This window comes from Lepus europaeus, chromosome 10 (assembly GCF_033115175.1).
Source record: "Lepus europaeus isolate LE1 chromosome 10, mLepTim1.pri, whole genome shotgun sequence".
Lineage (NCBI taxonomy): Eukaryota > Metazoa > Chordata > Mammalia > Lagomorpha > Leporidae > Lepus > Lepus europaeus.
The window spans coordinates 99,824,067-99,840,765 of NC_084836.1; the positions used below are offsets into that span (position 1 = coordinate 99,824,067).

A 16,699-nucleotide genomic window follows, 5' to 3' on the forward strand; every position below is an offset into this window, starting at 1 on the left:
ACAATCCCGGGCCACGTTTGCTGGGCTCGTGCTCTGCTCCGTGTCACCATGCTGCCCCCTTCTCACCTTGGTGGCCTCCCATGTTCAGATAAATCCAAGACCCTTGCTAGGGCTTGTGAAGTCCTGCTTGGGGCTCCAGCCTACTCCCCCTCATTTGGCCCCCTCTTGCCCACTGCTCTGGCCAAGATGGTCTGCCTTCTGTTCTTTGGCCTCAGCCTGGGTTTCCCTACCTCTGGGCCTTTGCACAGGCCTTTCCCTCTGCCGGAAGCTGGACTCAGCCCCCTGCCAGAGCAGGGGCCATATCTGGGCATGTTTGGCCGCACGTCCTCCGGCACTGAATCTGGTACACAAGACACACAGTAACGGCAGTGGGAATAGGTCTTAAATCATTCTTTTTGTTTTAAAGATTTATTATTATTTATTTGAGAAGGAGAGAGAGAGAGAGAGGGAGCTTCCATTTGCTGGGTCACTCCCCAAATGGCCGAAACAGCCAGGGCTGGGCCAGGCCGAAACCCAGTACCAGGAACTCCCTCCAGGCCTCCCGTGTGGGCAGCAGTGGGGCAAGCACTTGGGCCGTCCTCCGCTGCCTTCGCAGCACATTAGCGGGAGCTGGGTGGGAAGCCGAGCAGCCAGGACTCCAATCTGTGCTCACGGGGGATGTCTGTGCACCGCCGGCACCCACCCCCTCCCCGCATCCGTTTGCCTGAGGCTCTTCTGTTTTCATCACGGGAGGTAGGACCTACCATCAGCTCAGTTTCATAGGGAGCAGGAGCTCAGAGAGGGAGAGCATTTGTTGAAAGTCACACAGCCAGGACGCAAACCCAGAGGCAGCCTTGTCACCGCCTCCCCTGGGTGCAGTGCTGTGGACAAGGGGTCCTGCACAGGCCAGCTCCTAGGTGCTGGACGCTGAAGCCTTCCAGGAGGAGGAGGCTTCTATCTACAAAGGCCCCGTGCGCATTCCAGTCCCACGGACCGCACTGAGCACAGGTGTGGAGCCCAGAGAACTCCCCGCACAGAGGGTGAGCAAGCTCTAAGGGCAGGGACCCGGTGGTGGGCAGATGGAGGCGGACGCGCCAGGGAGTCCCCCAGGGACGCAGGACGCGCGCTCCCACGCTGGGCTGAGCAGGACGTTCCCACGCGGCCTTGGCCTTGGGGAGGGCTGGGGGCGGGCCTGGAGGCGGGCGCCCGCGCTCCCGGTGCTTCTCAGTGATCCTCGCTGGGCAGAGCCGGGTCACGCTCCTGCTGCCACCAGCCACCGAGGTGAGTAGGTGGCGGGTGGCTTGGACCCCCGCCCTGGCCCCCACCGCGGAGGAGGGGTGGGGGTTGCTGAGAGATGGGAGCTGAGGGCTCCTATGTCTGCTTCGGGGGTGGCATCTCTTTCCCCAAAATCTCCATCACCTCTCCTCCCTCTCCCCACTTGTGGGGTTCTCCATCCTCAGCAGGGACGATGACCCCCTCCTTCCCACATGTAGGGGCGTCCCTCCCACTTGTCACAGATGGGGTGTCCCCTCCTACTCTGCAGTCCCCCGGTGGGAGGATCTCTCTCTCCCCAGATATGCTGTCCCCCCCACCCCCACTCCCCACCCTGCCCCGGTTACCCAGTTTGGTCCTGATCTTCTAAAGCCATTCTCTACCAGCTTGGAATGGGGGTCCTGAGTCTCCCCGGAGGGGCTGGGGGCTGGGCCCAGCCCACCTCCCTCCCCAGGAAAACAGAACCGCTCTGCCTGCACGTAGGCAGCCAATTAGGGGGGAAGGGGTGGGAGGCCACCATCTGCACAGATGGCCCTGTGGGGAAGGCAGCCTCGGACCTGCTCCCTCCACCCAGTCTCCTAGCCAGGCTGAACCAGGGAGAGACCAGAGCCAAGGCCCCCAGCCCCAAACTGCTCTGACCCTGCCCTAAGAGTTGGGCCTCTTCCCACTTCTTGGATGGTGAACTGAGGTCCCAGGAGGGGGCTCCAAATGTCTAGGGCCTCCCTGTGCCCCCTTGGGGATGTCAGACTGAGTGGGAGGGGCCGGGGCACTAGAGTGAGTTGGAGCCCTGGGACCCCCACCCCCGATGCCCGGCCCTCGCTCCAGCAGAAGAGGGCTTCTCAGCCCCCAGCTGCCTGAGCCGGCAGACTGACCCCTCCCCACTCCCCGCCTCCACCCCAGATGCTCTCCAGAGCTGCCTGGAGCTTCGTGCTGCGAACAGGAGGGCTCGGAGCCCGAGGCACACACAGCCCAGGAGACGCAGGTGAGACCTGAACCCTCCCTTCCCACCCGAGCTCGGAGCTGGCCCTCCCAGGCTGCCCTGGGCCTCTTGTGATCCCACTCCTCGGCCTTGAGCCAAGTCCCTCCAAACCGAGCCCACGGGGCGAGCCGTCCCCAGCCCCCAAACCTCAGGTCCCTAAGACCTTTGTGCCCTGGGGTGGAGACGGCTGCAGAACTGGACCCTGCCTCTCCCTTTTGCACCTGCTATCATGGGCAGTCAGAAGGAAGAGGCCTAAACGCAGAAGAGACTTCGGCCAAACAGCAGAAGGGCCTCCCTGGCCCCCAGGAGAACACATTCTATTCCCTGTGTCCCACACACGGTGATAAACGTTTCGCCTACATGAACACATTTAGACTTCACAACGACCATGTGAAGTGGCTGCTGTGTTAGCTCCACTTCTCAGGTGGGCAAACTGAGGCCTGGGGAAGGGGTCTAGCTATCAGAAGAGGCGGGGCTCCTTGCCCAAGGCAGTTGCAACACTGTCTTCGCGAGGTGCTAGGGAGCCCTCTTAATCGGCTGCTCTGGTGTCTGAGTGGGGGAGCTTCGTTGAGACCCTCCTTGGCGCCCAGCTTGATTCTCAGCCCCCTGGACACACACCGGGAACCCTCTGTGCCAGACGTCCGTGCCAAGCTCCCCACTAGCGTACGAGGTGGGTGCTCTGGTTATGCCCACTTTCCAGATGGGAACGCTGAGGCACAGCAAGGTAAAGGGGCTTGTTGGAAGTGGGTGGGGTAGAACGGGGTTTAGGCCCCGCCGACTGCAGAGCCGGGCCCTGGAGCCCTGGCAAGGACACGCGCAGAGGGTGTGGCAGCTCTCGGGCCGTTTCACATCTGGCCTCTCGGGGGCTGCCCCATGGCCCAGCTGCTGTCTGCCTGCCAAACTGCTGACCTCACACCTTCCCAGGGAATGTGGGGCTGAAGGGCAGCCCAGGCCCCTCCTGCTCCATGACTTCAGCAAATCGCGGGGCCACCGCGGGTCTTCGTCTGTACCATGCAGGTAGCAGCATCCCCTGGCTCCGAGCCACGGAGCTGCCTGAGCTGCAGGCCTCGGCCTGGCCCCTGGTACACAGTGGGCACTCCACAGAGGCGGCCCTCTTACTGACCCACGGCAGACGCAGGACACCCTACAGGCAGCGTGGTCCAGCTCCCCGCCTTGTGCCCGCAGCCCGCAGCGAGGGGAGGATGCCGCCGTACACCAACTGCTATGCCCAGCGCTCCTACCCCATGCCGGACGAGCCGTTCTGCACGGAGCTCACCGCCGAGCAGCGGGCCCTGAAGGAGAAGGAGAAGGGCAGCTGGACCCAGCTGAGCCCTGCCGAGAAGGTGGCCTGTAGGTCTGGGGCGGGGCTGACTGGGGGGCATAGCCCGGGGAGACCTGGCAAGGGAGGCCCCCGAGAGAGCCAGCAGCCCCCGGACATCTGAACGCACCCCTGGCAGGGGACCGTCTTTCCGTGTTCATTCATTCTTTCACCCACCCAACCCAGTGTGCACAGCCTGATGCTACGCGTTGCCCAGGGATACCAAGGGGACCCCCGGAGGTGCCTGCCCTTTGTGTGTTCCCAGTCCAGCAAGGGAAACACACACAGACCCCAGCAAAAACTGTGATGCAGCCTATGTGGCTAGGGTGAGCTGTGCTCAAGGGACTATGAAGGCCCAAAGGGAAGGTGGAATCCTGGTGGGCCTCCCAGAGGAGGGCACCTTCCAGCTGGCATAGAGGACGCACCCAGGTCCTGGGAGCAGAGCGGGGAGGACTGTCAGAGCGAGTGTGGGGGATCCCTCACCACCGAAGTATTTACTTAAACATGAGGGGTTTCTCCCAGATGCTGGTTCGCTCCCCAGACGCCCTCCACACGCAGGGCTGGGAGCCAGAGTGAGGGCTGGGAGTGCCGCCCTGCTCTTCCCCGTGAGCGTGAGCGGCGGGAGCCTCTCTCTGCCACCTCCCAGGGTCTGCGTCGGCAGGAAGCTGGAGCCAGGAGCCAGAGCTGAAACCCAGGCCCTCCACTGTGAAGCTCTTGTTTGAGAGGCAGAGAGACGACTCCCATCTGTTGCTTCACTCCTCAGATGCCCACAGAGGCCAGGGCTGGGCTGGGCTGAGCTGGAGCCAGGAGCCAGGAGCCAGGAGCCAGGAGCTCAACCCAGGTCTCCCACGTGGGTGGCAGGGAGCCGATGACCTGAACCCCAGGGTGTGCGTTAGCCGGAAGCTGGGGTCAGGAGCCGGATGCGGGACACGGGCATCTTAACCATGGGCCAAACACCTGCTCCAGGTAACATGTTTCAAACCACGCGGGTGAGCATTGAGCCTAGTAGTTAAGATGCTCACAACCCTATCAGAGTGCCAGGCTTCGATGCCTGGAGTAAGAAAGATAAGCAGTTCATTTAAAAACCAGCTGAGAGGGGACAGGCCTCGTGGCTCAGTGGGGGATTGCCCTGCGCTGCTTGCGACACCCACATTCTGCACGGGGACCTGCTGGAGTCTCAGCGCCTCTGTTCTGATCCCGCTAACGCATCCTGGGAGGCAGCGGAGCATGGCCCACGTGCTTGGGCGCCTGCCACGTCCCTGGGCGACCTGGATGGGGCTCCTGGCTCCTGGCTTCAGCCTGGCCCAGCCCTGGCTGCTGCAGGCAAGTAGGGAGTGAACCAGTGGATGGGCAATTTCTCTCTGTCTCCCTCTGTCACTCTGCTTTGCAAGGAAAAAAAATTAATATTTTTAAAAAATGGATGAATAAAAATATTTACTTAGTGTGAGGGAAGCAGAGACCAGGCAGGAAACTGATGAAACTTCGAATGAAAGAGAAGCACAGTCCTATTGCTTCCTGGCCTAAAATCCAGCCTCTGCAATTCAGTTAGAAGGAAACCCAGTGCTCCCCCCGAGGCAGGGGCAGCCTGTGGATCAGGCTCCTGCAGACTCCCCCATGGCTACACTTTCTGTTTTGCTCATTCCACTCCTGCCACCCTGGCCTTCCTGTCACCCCGGCCTTCCTGTCACCCCCCCCACTTCCTGCCCCAGGGCCTTTGCACTGCCTTCCAGTTTCACCCGACTTTCTCCCTTTGACTTTCCAAGCCTCAGTTCCGTCAGCTCCTCTGGCCACCCTAACTGAAGTAGCCCTGCCCACAGCCGGTGTGAGGCATTGGCCGGTCTGTCCCCTCCTCTCAGCTCTGCAAGAGGGGTGGATGCTGTGCTGCATCGGGTTAAGCCGCTGCTTGGGATGCCCGCTTCCCCTATAGGAGCGCCAGTTCAAGTCCCGGCTGCTCCGCTTCCCACCCAGCCCGCCTCTAATGCGCCTGGGAAGCAGCAGAGGTCGCCTCAAATACTGGAGCCCCTGCCGTGCAGGTGGGAGACCCAGGGGGAGTTTCTGGCTCCTGGCTCCTTTCCCAGCCCCAGTTGTTATGGCCAGTAGATGGAAGGTCTCTCTCCCTTTTAAATCAATTAATTAAAAACAAAACAAAAAGCAAGCAAACAAAAAACTCCACCGGGTCAGGAATTTTCGCTGGGCTCTGGCTGCTCAGTCCGAACCTGCTGAACCTGCGCATGCGCAGGCCGGCCCGGGGCGGGGCCACGCCTGAGGCCCCGCCCCCGCCCCGCCCCCAGTGTACAGGCTGCAGTACCGGGAGAGCTTCGCCGAGATGAACCGGCGCTCCAACGAGTGGAAGACCGTGATGGGCTCTGTCTTCTTCTTCTTCGGATTCACGGCCCTGCTGATTTGGTGGCAGCGAGTCTACGGTGAGTGGCGACACCGCCCCTGGCTGCAGACCTCCCCAAGGAGCGTAGGACCGAGGGCAGAGCGCGGCTGCTTGGCTCCCATGGAGGGAGTCCAGCTCTCTGGGCCTCAGTTTCCTGATCCGTGGAATGGGAATAGTAACATGTGAGCATTTAATGAGAGCGAGCCGGTGCTTGGTACACAGTCACAAATGGGGGTGCTGAGCGCAGAGTCTCATCTACTGGTTCTCTCCCCAGTAACCACCGCTGGACAGGGCTGAGCCAGGCCAAAGCCAGGAACCAGGAGCTCCGTGCAGGTCTCCCACATGGGTGACAGAGGCACAGGCACTTGGGCCGTCCTCCGCTGCCTCCCCAGGCACGTTAGCAAGGAGCTGAGGGGGACACAGAGCAGCCAGGACCGGAAGCAGGCACTCCCATGCAGAGTGGTGCGGTCCCAAGACCCCAAGACCTGCCGCCTCCCCACCGAACTTTTATTGACCCAGAGTGCTTCTCCAGTGCCATCAGGGATGAAAAGTGCCACCGGGACGCAGATTCTCGGCCCCACGCTGCCGGGTTCCTGGGACAGACCCTGGGGGCAGCCCTCCGCTGCTCTGGGGCTTGTGGGGAAAGAGCCGGCTGTATCTGGTGCAGCCGACGTCACTCTGCTGCCCTCCTGTGGTTTCCGCAAAAGAGTGAGGGGAAACGCCTCCCTCCCTTCCCTGGGGAGCGCAGGGTCGGGTGCCAGTGAAGATCCTTCCCTTCCTGCCCACGCAGAGCACAGGAACGGAGGCCAGGCAGACAGACGGCCGTGGCAGGTGGCCAGGGAGCAAGTCCCAGGTGGTGCTGGGAGCGCCCAGGGCCTTTCCTGATGCTCACATCAAGGTACTTAAAATGCCCCCACCAGCACATCGGCCTTTGGGCTAAGCATTGCCCTCCCCAGATTAAAAATGTATTTGTTATTTATTTTCACTTACTTGAAAGGCAGAGAGAGCAAGAGAGAGAGAGAGAGCGAGCATCCATCTGCTGCTTCATTTTCCAGATGCCTGAAACAGCCAGGACTGGGCCAGGCTGAAGCCAGGCACCAGGAGTTCCATCCGGGTCTCCCACATGGGTGCAGGGGCCCAAGCACTTGGGCCGTCCTGCACTGCCACTGCCTTCCCAGGTGCACGAGCAGGGAGCTGGGTCAGAGGCCAGCAGAGCGGCCAGGACTCGAACCTGTGCTCCAGTGTGGGTGGTTGACGTGGCATGCAAGCAGCGGCCTGTCCCCTGTTCCATGATGCAGGCCCGAGTGTGAAGTGCACACCCCCTGCCTACCCCCTTTCCTCCATGCCCTAGGAGACTAAAGGGACCCCTCACCTAGGCTCTTCCCAGCGAGGGCAAATCCATCCCTGTGGTCGCGGTGGGCACCTTGTGTCTCTTAGCAGTGTCACAGTGCTGGTCTGCTCGGGTCCCACAACCCTAACGGAGGCTCAGAGGAGGGAGGTCACACAGCCAGGGAGGAGTGGAGATGGGATTGAGATCCAGCCTGGCTTCAAGCCAGTGCTTCTGTTACAACTGGCCGCAGAAGCAGGTGACGGGGCTGAGGCCCAGAGCGGGGAAGCCCAGTTCCCGCCGTGAGTCCTGGGTAATGCTGGGAGCAGAACCCAGAGGTCAGGGGTCGGTGCCATGGTGCAACAGGTAAAGTCGCCTCTTGGGACAGCAGCATCCATATGGGAGTCCCGGCTGCTCCACCTCCGATCCAGCTCTCTGCTAATGCACCTGGGAAAGCAGCGGAGGATGACCCAGGTGCTTGGGCCCCTACACCCATGTAGGAGACCCGGTTGGAGTTTCTGTCATTTGGCTTCAGCCTGGCCCAGCTGCAGTCTTGTGGCCATTTGGGGAGTGAGCCAGCAGATGAAAGATCTCTCTCTCTCCCCCTCTGTCACTCTACCTTTCAAATAAATAAATCAATAATTTTTTCCCCCTAAAGATTTAGCCATTTGAAAGGCAGAGTCACAGAGGGAGGGAGAGACAAAGAGATCTCCCACCCCCAGTTCACTCCCAAAATGGCCACAATGGCTGGAGCTGGGCAGATCTGAAGCCAGGAGCCAGAAGCTTCCTCCAGGTCCCCCATGAGGGTCCAAGCATTTGGGCCATCTTCTACTGCTTTCCCAGGACATAGCAGGGAGCTGGATGGGAAGTGGAGCAGCCGGGACTCGAACTGGCGCCCATATGGGATACTGGCGCCACAGCTGGCAGCCTCACCCGCTAAGCCACAGCGCCAGCCCCTCAATAAATCTTTAAAAGAAAACAGCCAGAGCCCCGAAGTCCCCGGGCGCTACGTCAGGAGAGTCTGGCGGGGCTGGCCAGGGTGGCGGGCGCGGGGAGGGCCTGGCAGGTGCCCCGTCCTGCGCCCCTGCAGTGTTCCCGGAGAAGCCCATCACGCTGACCGACGAGTGGAAGGCTCGGCAGCTGCAGCGCGTCCTGGACATGAAGGGCAACCCTGTGCAGGGCCTGGCCGCCCGCTGGGACTACGAGAAGAAGCAGTGGAAGAAGTGACCTCGAGCCCCGTCAGCGGCTCCCCCGGCCCCGCTTCCCCAGGCCCCCACCCCAATAAAGCTCGATGTCCTGTCTGCTTTCAACCTCCGGGTGTTCTCAGGGCCCGGCTGGGAGGGGCGGGGCTGGGGCGGAGCCTCGGCTGGGAGGGGCGGGGCTGGGGCGGAGCCTCGGCTGGGAGGGGCGGGGCTGGGGCGGAGCCTCAGCTGGGAGGGGAAGGGACTCCTCCCAGGGGGCCAAGGCAAGGGCCTTTCCTCAGTTAGCTCATAAAGCACCTACTGTGTGCCAGACAGGACGGCCTCAAGGAGGGGACACGCGTCCACGGGGCAGAGTGGGAAGTGAGTTGTCAGTGTGACAAATGGCGGGTTATGTGCTGGTAAGGGCCCTGGAGAGAAGAAACAGTGAGATCAAGAACCCAAGGCGGGCTGAGGGCGCAAGAGGTGGCACTTTGCTTCGGGAAGGCCTGGGTGACGGAAGGGAGCAAGGCTTGCATCAAAGACAGCAGGAAGTGCAGAGATCCGGCTGGGGACCTCGCGGGGGTGTTTGTGGAACGCCAAGGCCACGGGGCAGCTGTGTGTAGCGGGGACACGGGACTTAGCGTGGAGCACAGATTTCATAGTGCCCCAGAGGATTTTTTTTTTTTTTTTTAGATTTGTTCATTTATTTGAAAGTCGGAGAGACAGAGACAGAGAGATCTTCCATTTCTATCCGCTGGTTCACTCCCCAGATGCCTGCAACAGCCAGGGCTGGGCCAACCTGAAGCCAGGAGCCAGGAGTTTCATCAGGTCTCCCACATGGGTGCAGGGGCCCAAGGACTTGGGCCATTTTCTGCTGCTTTTCCAGGCCAGAGCAGGGAGCTGGATTGGAAGTGGAGCAGCCAGCGCCCACAGGGGATGCTGGCTTCACAGGCGGCAGCTTTACCCACGATCCCACAGCGCCAGCCTGCAGTTTTCGTCTGTGTGTTTTATATCCATTGTCAAAGCGTTTTAGTTCAGGAGAAACAGGGAACCGTATGTCTGCTTTGTCTTCGCTTTGTCTTCCTGGATGTGGAAGTCCGGGCTTCATCTTACTCCTGGGTCCCTTGCAATTCATTCGCGGGAGCACTCCTGTGTGGGACTTGCATATCCCCGCCCCCTGCACGTTCTATGAATGGGGTCACATTGACGGATTGGTCAGACCCCTGCTTGTTCACGAGGATGCTGAACATGGTTCGGCCAGCAGGCACCCGACGCCTGCTTTTCTTTGCGTGTCGTTTGCAGCGTTCATTGGTCGCTGTGTGGATTCATGAACTTATTAGGAGTACAGATGGCTTTCAAATACATGACGAGATGCCAACCTCAATTAGAGTTTTAAGAAAGAGAATTTCAAGTTCTATTCTTTCATCTCCCAGATGGACCAAGAACAGACGTGAGACAGGAGCCAGCCCTGCAGCCACCAGAGGACAGGGCGCACACCTCGGGCCCCGACGCCCCCTGGAGGAGCTCACCTGTGGGGCCCGAGGTTGTCTGCCGTGGGCCGTTCAGATGAGCCCAAGGTGAGAACTGCCGAATGCAGTGTCCCCTAGTCGCCACGGACTGGCAGGGCAGTGGCAGACGTGCGGGAAGCCCAGCCACGTGCATGCCTCCAGAGTCCCGTGCAGCCTTGGTGGCCGGTCCTCCTACACAGGCACAGCGTCTGTGTCTGTTTCACCACAGGTTGATTTTTTTTTTTTTTTTTTTGACAGGCAGAGTGGATAGTGAGAGAGAGAGAGAGAGACAGAGAGAAAGGTCTTCCTTTTTGCCATTGGTTCACCCTCCAATGGCCGCTGCGGCCGGCGCATCTCGCTGATCCGAAGCCAGGAGCCAGGTGCTTCTCCTGGTCTCCCATGCGGGTGCAGGGCCCAAGGACTTGGGCCATCCTCCACTGCCTTCCCGGGCCATAGCAGAGAGCTGGCCTGGAAGAGGGGCAACCGGGACAGAATCCGGCGCCCCGACCAGGACTAGAACCCAGTGAGCCGGTGCCGCAAGGCGGAGGATTAGCCTGTTAAGCCACGGCGCCGGCCCACAGGTCGATGTTTTATTGAAGCCTGGGGTGGGCAGATGCACAAGATGCAGAGGACACACCTGCAGAGGGGCCCTCAGCCCCTCTGTGGGTCTTGCAAAGGATCCCCTGGGGAGAAGCCCTGAGGCCCAAAGTGGCAGCTCACTCGTCGCTGCAGCCTGGGTTGGCTCCCTCTCCCTCCCCGCTTTGCATAAGCACTTGCACCTGACTCCTAATTTTATTTCATTTTATTTTTTATTTGAAAGTCAGAGTTACACAGAGAGCGGAGAGGCAGAGAGAGAGTGAGCGAGGTCTTCCATCCGCTGATTCACTCTCCAAATGGCCACAATGCCTGGAGCTGCGCAGACCCAAAGCCAGGAGCCAGGAGCTTCTTCCCAGTTGCCCACATGGGTGCAGGGGCCCAAGGACTTGGACCATCTCCCACTGTTTTCCCAGGCCATAGCAGAGAGCTGGATCAGAAGAGGAATAGCCAGGTCTTGAACTGGCACCCATATAGGATGCCGGCACTGCAGGCAGCGGCTTTACCTATTATACCACAGCACCAGCCCCGAGACTTTTTAAAAAAAAAATTTTTTTTTGACAGGCAGAGTGGATAGTGAGAGAGAGAGACAGAGAGAAAGGTCTTCCTTTTTGCCGTTGGTTCACCCTCTAATGGCCGCTGCGGCCAGCTCATCGCGCTGATCCGAAGCCAGGAGCCAGGTGCTTCTCCTGGTCTCCCATGGGTGCAGGGCCCAAGGACTTGGGCCATCCTCCACTGCCTTCCCGGGCCACAGCAGAAAGCTGGCCTGGAAGAGGGGCAACCGGGATAGAATCCGGCGCCCCAACCGGGACTAGAACCCAGTGTGCTGGCGCCGCAAGGCGGAGGATTAGCCTGTTAAGCCACGGCGCTGGCCGAGACTTTTTTAATTTTAAAAAGATTTATTTATTTGATTGTTTTTTTTTTTTTTTTTTGACAGGCAAAGTAGACAATGAGAGAGGTAGAGACAGAGAGAAAGGTCCTCCTTTACCGTTGGTTCACCCTCCAATGGGCGCTGTGGCTGGTGCACCGCGCTGATCTGAAGGCAGGAGCCAGGTGCTTCTCCTGGTCTCCCATGGGGTGCAGGGCCCAAGCACCTGGGCCATCCTCCACTGCACTCCCAGGCCATAGCAGAGAGCTGGCCTGGAAGAGGAGCAACCAGGACAGAATCCGGCGCCCTGACTGGGACTAGAACCCGGTGCGCTGGCGCCGCAAGGCGGAGGATTAGCCTAGTGAGCCGCGGCACCGGTAAGATTTATTTATTTGAAAAGCAGAATGACAGAGAGCAAGAGCGAGAGCGAGAGCGAGAGGGAAGCAGAGAGATTTTCTGTCTGCTGGTTCGCTCCCCAGATGGATACAACAGCCAGGGCTGGCCTAGGCCAAAGCCAGGATCCAGGAACTCCATCTGGGTCTCCCACATAGCTGCAGAGGCCCAAGTACTTGGACCACCCTCCTGCTGCCTTCCCAGGCACATTAGCGGGGCGCCGAATCAGAAGCTGAGCAGCCAGGACTCTATCAGAACTCCGGCATGGGATGGCAAGGGCCAGCCTACCCCTTTGCATCACTGGGGCAGCCCCAGGTTTGTCTGTTTTCACACTGTGCAATTGGAGTCTGACTGGGGACTTCCTGGCCTGGGGGCTCATCCCCTTCTGGCCAGCAGCGTAGTTACAAACTCGTCACTGGTGAGGCCACAGGGTTAGGCTGATCTTTTTTCTATCTTACTTTTAGAAGCCCCTGTTCTCACTTTATGCCCATGTTCCTGGCACCTCAGTAGCTTAAGAATGACTTCCTCAGGGCCAGTGTTGTGGTGCAGAGGGTTAAGCCACCGCCGGCGACACCAGCATCCCCGATGAGCAGTTTGAGTCCCGGCTGCTCCGCTTCGGATCCAGCTCCCTGATGATGCACCTGGGAATGCAGCCCAAGTGCTCAGGCCCCTGCACCCCTGAGAGACTCAGAAGAAGCTCCTGGCTCCAGGTGGCCATTTGGGGAGGGAACTGGTGGGTGGAAGCTCTCTCAGTCTCTCTCCCTCTCTCTGTCACTCTGCCTTTCAAATAAATAAAAATAACAAACTTTTTTTTTTTTTAAAAAAAGACTTCAAATGTTAAGATTGACTCGTGAACCCCTGGCAATGCAAACATTCTACAAGAATTCCCAAGTCTCTTTATAATGAAATTATTCAAGTTAATTATTCATGTGTGAACCTACTGAAATGAGATGGCCTAAATCATGTAGGAGGGAATTAATCCTCCCTAAGTCTGGGATTCTAGCAGTAGTGCATCGGATATTTACTGAAACTCAAAGGAGACACACACTTATATAGGTCATGCATGTTTGTTGCTATTAATGAAGAAAAAATTCCTGCTATTTTTGCTTCAGGGCAGACCCTGCGATGATGGAGATAGTAAAATGGAGAGCTGGATGTTATGTAATGCATCGGATCATGACAGAAGTTGCTGCTTTTTCTGCATGACTTATTCATTTTAAAAAAAATCATAAGCAATGCACACAATCGTTATCTTAAACTTCTACAGGATTCAGAAGACTAAACAAGTGAAAGCTAACATTTAACTCTTGGCTTGCTAAAAGATTTTTTTTAAATCATTTTACGCCTTTTTTTTTTTTTTTTAAAGACTTATTTATTTATATGAAGGCAGTTATAGAGAGGCAGAGGCAGAGAGAGAGAGGTCTTCCATCTGCTGGTTCACTCCCCAGGTGACCACAATGGCCCAAGCTGCACTGATCCAAAGCCTGGAGCCAGGAGCTTCCTCGGGGTCTTGCATGTGGGTGCAGGGTTCCAAGGACCTGAGCCATCTTCCACTGCTTTGCCAGGCCAAAGCAGAGAGCTGGATCGGAAATGGAGTGGCTGGGACTTGAACTAGTGCCCATATGGGATGCTGGTACTGCAGGCGGCAGCTTTACCCACCACACCACAGTGCTGACTCCCAAGAAATAATTTAAAAATTTTTGATATTAATATCTTCCCTATGAAATATTTTGCATTTCATAAATCATAAATATGTAATCAATGGAAATGGACGCATTTTCCCCAGGACTGACATGCACATTCCCAAACTCCTGCCAGTACCCTTCGCTGAGTAACTCCAACATGTGTCGCACGTGTGGCAGCATGTATGAAGTGGGAATCAGTGACTTGCAGGTCTGGTTAAAACTGACGAGGAGGGGCCGGCACTGTGGCACAGTGGGTTAAAGCCGCCACCTGCGGTGCCAGCATCCCATGGGGCGCCGGCTCTGCTGCCTGAGATGCCTTCTCCCATGGGAGTCCCGGCTCCTCTGCTTCCACCCCAGCTTCACGCTCACGTGCACCCTGGGAGGCAGCGGGTGACAGCTCAAGTCCTGGGCCCCTGCCACCCCACGGGAGGCCTGGATGGAGCTCCTGGCTCCTGGTTTTGGCCTGGCCCAGCCCTGGCTATTGTGCGCACCTGGGGAGTGAACCAGTGGGTGGAAGATCTCTCTCTCTTTCTTGCTCTACTTTTTCTTTTTCTTTCTTTTTTTTCTTTTTGACAGACAGAGTGGATAGTGAGAGAGACAGAGAGAAAGGTCTTCCTTTTTGCCGTTGGTTCACCCTCCAATGGCCGCTGCGGCCAGCGCATCTCGCTGATCCGAAGGCAGGAGCCAGGTGCTTCTCCTGGTCTCCCATGGGGTGCAGGGCCCAAGGACTTGGGCCATCCTCCACTGCCTTCTGGGGCCATAGCAGAGAGCTGGCCTGGAAGAGGGGCAACCGGGACAGAATCCGGCGCCCCGACTGGAACTAGAACCTGGTGTGCCGGCACTGGCCTCTTGCTCTACTTTCCAAATAAATAAAAGTAAATACGTTAAGAAAGCTTTTTTGAAACTTTTTTTTTTTTTTAAATTGAGAAGTAGACAGACAGAGCTTTCATCCACTGGTCCATTCTCCAAATGCCCACCACGGCCGGCCCAAGCTGGGAGATGTCAGGGCTGGGAACTCATCGCAGGTCTCCCAGGAGGGTGGCAGGGACCTAGTCACCCAAGGCAGCCCCCTGCCTCCAGTAGAAAGCTGGAGTCAGGAGTGAAGGTGGGCACTAAATCCCAGCACTGATAGGGGAGGGGGAGCTAGCCCAAACACCCCCCTCCTCTCCATATTTTGAGGTCCCTGCAGAGTTCTAATATTGTGACCATTTATGCCAAAAAGGGGGTGGGAAGAGGAGAGTATATTTACATGTGTGTATTTGCCTGTATGTGAAAAATCTGGGGAGGGGGCTTGACTTAGGTAGGGGACAGGAGCCAGAGCTACAAACACGGGGGAATGGTTGGGTGGGAGGCTGGAGGCTTTGGACTTGAACCAAGGCAAATGCCGATTCCAAGACCTGGGAGAGCTGTGCAAACTCTGAACCCGGTACCCAAGCGTTAGGAGTGTTCCGGGGAGCAGGCGGGAGGGCTGAGGACACGGGGAGAGCTGGTGGGGCTGCAGACAGAGGTCTCAGCTCTGAGCAAGGGCCCCTGGGGCTGGGAGAGGCTTTCAGGTCATATCCTCCTGCGGCCACCAGGGGGCAGTCAAGCCCGCCAGTGGAAGCGGGCGGGGCGGAGGTCGGAGATAGGCCCCGCCTCCAGGCCCGGCCCCCAGGGGAGCGCACGCGCTGGACTCCCTGACCTCTGTGCCAAACGCCGCTCCCGGACCTCAGGCCGCTGCCACGTGGATCTCCAGGAGAGCCCGCCCGGTAGCCGGGGGTCACCCCGTCTGCGCCCCCCCCCCCCCCCCAGTCTGCCCCCACCGGCCCGGTTCTCTCATTCAGTCATGACAAACCCGAGTTGTGAGCCGGGCACCACCATAATTCCCATTCGGAGGAGGGTAGCGCTGGCACAGAGGTTCGGTAGCTTGCCCTGCATCACTGTGCCAGGAACGGCGAGTCGGGACGCACCCCTGGCCTCCTCGCTGGGCAAGCCCTCGGAACCTCCTCCACGCAGCAGCCACAGGTGTTCTGGGGGCTCCGGCGGCAGTGCCACTCCCTCGCTCACCGTGATCGAGGTCAGACCTCTCATCCCAGCTGCCCCAGGGCCCCGTGGCTGTCCGCTCTGGACACGCCGGCTTTCTCTCCTTCAGCCTGGATTCCCGCCCTGCCACACCCCAGGACCTGGCTCGGTTTCTGCCCTGCTTAGCCCCAGGCTGCCCTGCCACTTCCTCCAGGGAGCCCTCCCTGAGTCCTGATGCCCAGACACGCTCAGATCCCATGTGAACGCTGTGGAAGTTCTCACTGAGAGCCGAGCTGCACTCAGACGTGGCCTTCATTTTTGTATTTATGATGGTAACACTATTCCAAAAACGTGTCTTTCTCCAATGCCATCTCTAATTCACCCAAGTTCCTGGGTGGAATCAATCTTGAGAACGTCGTCTCTAGGGGCGGGCATTTGGTGTAGTGGCTAAGACCTACCTGGGAAGCCCACACTCCCCATCACGGCGCCGGGTTCAAGTCCCAGCTCCACTCCCAAGTCCACCTTCCTGCCAGGACGCGCCCTGGGAGGCAGCAGGTGATGGCTCCCGTCCTTGGGCACCTGCCACCCAGGTGGGAGACCCAGATGGAGTTCTGGGCTCCTGCTGTTGGCCTGGCATTTGGGGACTCGACCAGAGGGTGGGAGATGTCTCCCTCTGCCTGTCAAGTAAATAAAACGAAATGCTTCTCCCAGGCCGACCCCTTCACTTCCTACCCCACTAAGGCCTTCGTGTCTTGCCAGAGATTGTAGTGGTGCCCTATGCTTGTCCGGCCCCCACCGCTGCCTTCAGGAGCCGGAGTCCTGCTTTCCCCGCCTGCCTCCCCAGCCAGGACGTCGGGGGCTTTGCTCTGCAGAACCCTGGGGCCGAGCCCTGTGTCTGCTGAGCAGGCTCCAGGAACACTTGCCGCATGGCTGTGTCGTTCTCATCTCCCGTGAGAATGTTAGCTCCTGGGGGCGGGGGCGAGGGCGAGGGCTGCGCCTCTCCTGTTCACGGCATAGGCCCAGTGCCCAGCACACACCAGCAGCGTCCAGGTGAGGAATCTCAGGCCCTCATCCGAGGCCCTCTCTGATGCAGGCAGCAGGACCAGGCCGGCAGCGGGACCAGGCCGGCAGCGGGCTCTCCTCAGCCTCTGCTGCCCAGCAGCTCCTCCTTGCCCCATCCACACACTCACGAGCCCAGGCCCTTTGTTCAC

The 16,699-nt window shown here is 58.9% G+C and overlaps 1 protein-coding gene across 1 annotated transcript; it reads left to right on the forward strand.

Annotated features, from left to right (window-relative positions):
• The first annotated feature begins 1,242 nt into the window (after positions 1–1,242).
• LOC133767886 (cytochrome c oxidase subunit 4 isoform 2, mitochondrial) lies at positions 1,243–8,521 on the forward strand. The gene is made up of 5 exons (XM_062202325.1): positions 1,243–1,260; positions 2,152–2,233; positions 3,416–3,580; positions 5,840–5,971; positions 8,349–8,521. Exons 2-5 carry the CDS (start codon positions 2,152–2,154, stop codon positions 8,483–8,485), a joined length of 516 nt encoding a protein of 171 aa, XP_062058309.1. The 5' UTR covers positions 1,243–1,260; the 3' UTR covers positions 8,486–8,521.
• The last annotated feature ends 8,178 nt before the right edge of the window (positions 8,522–16,699 follow it).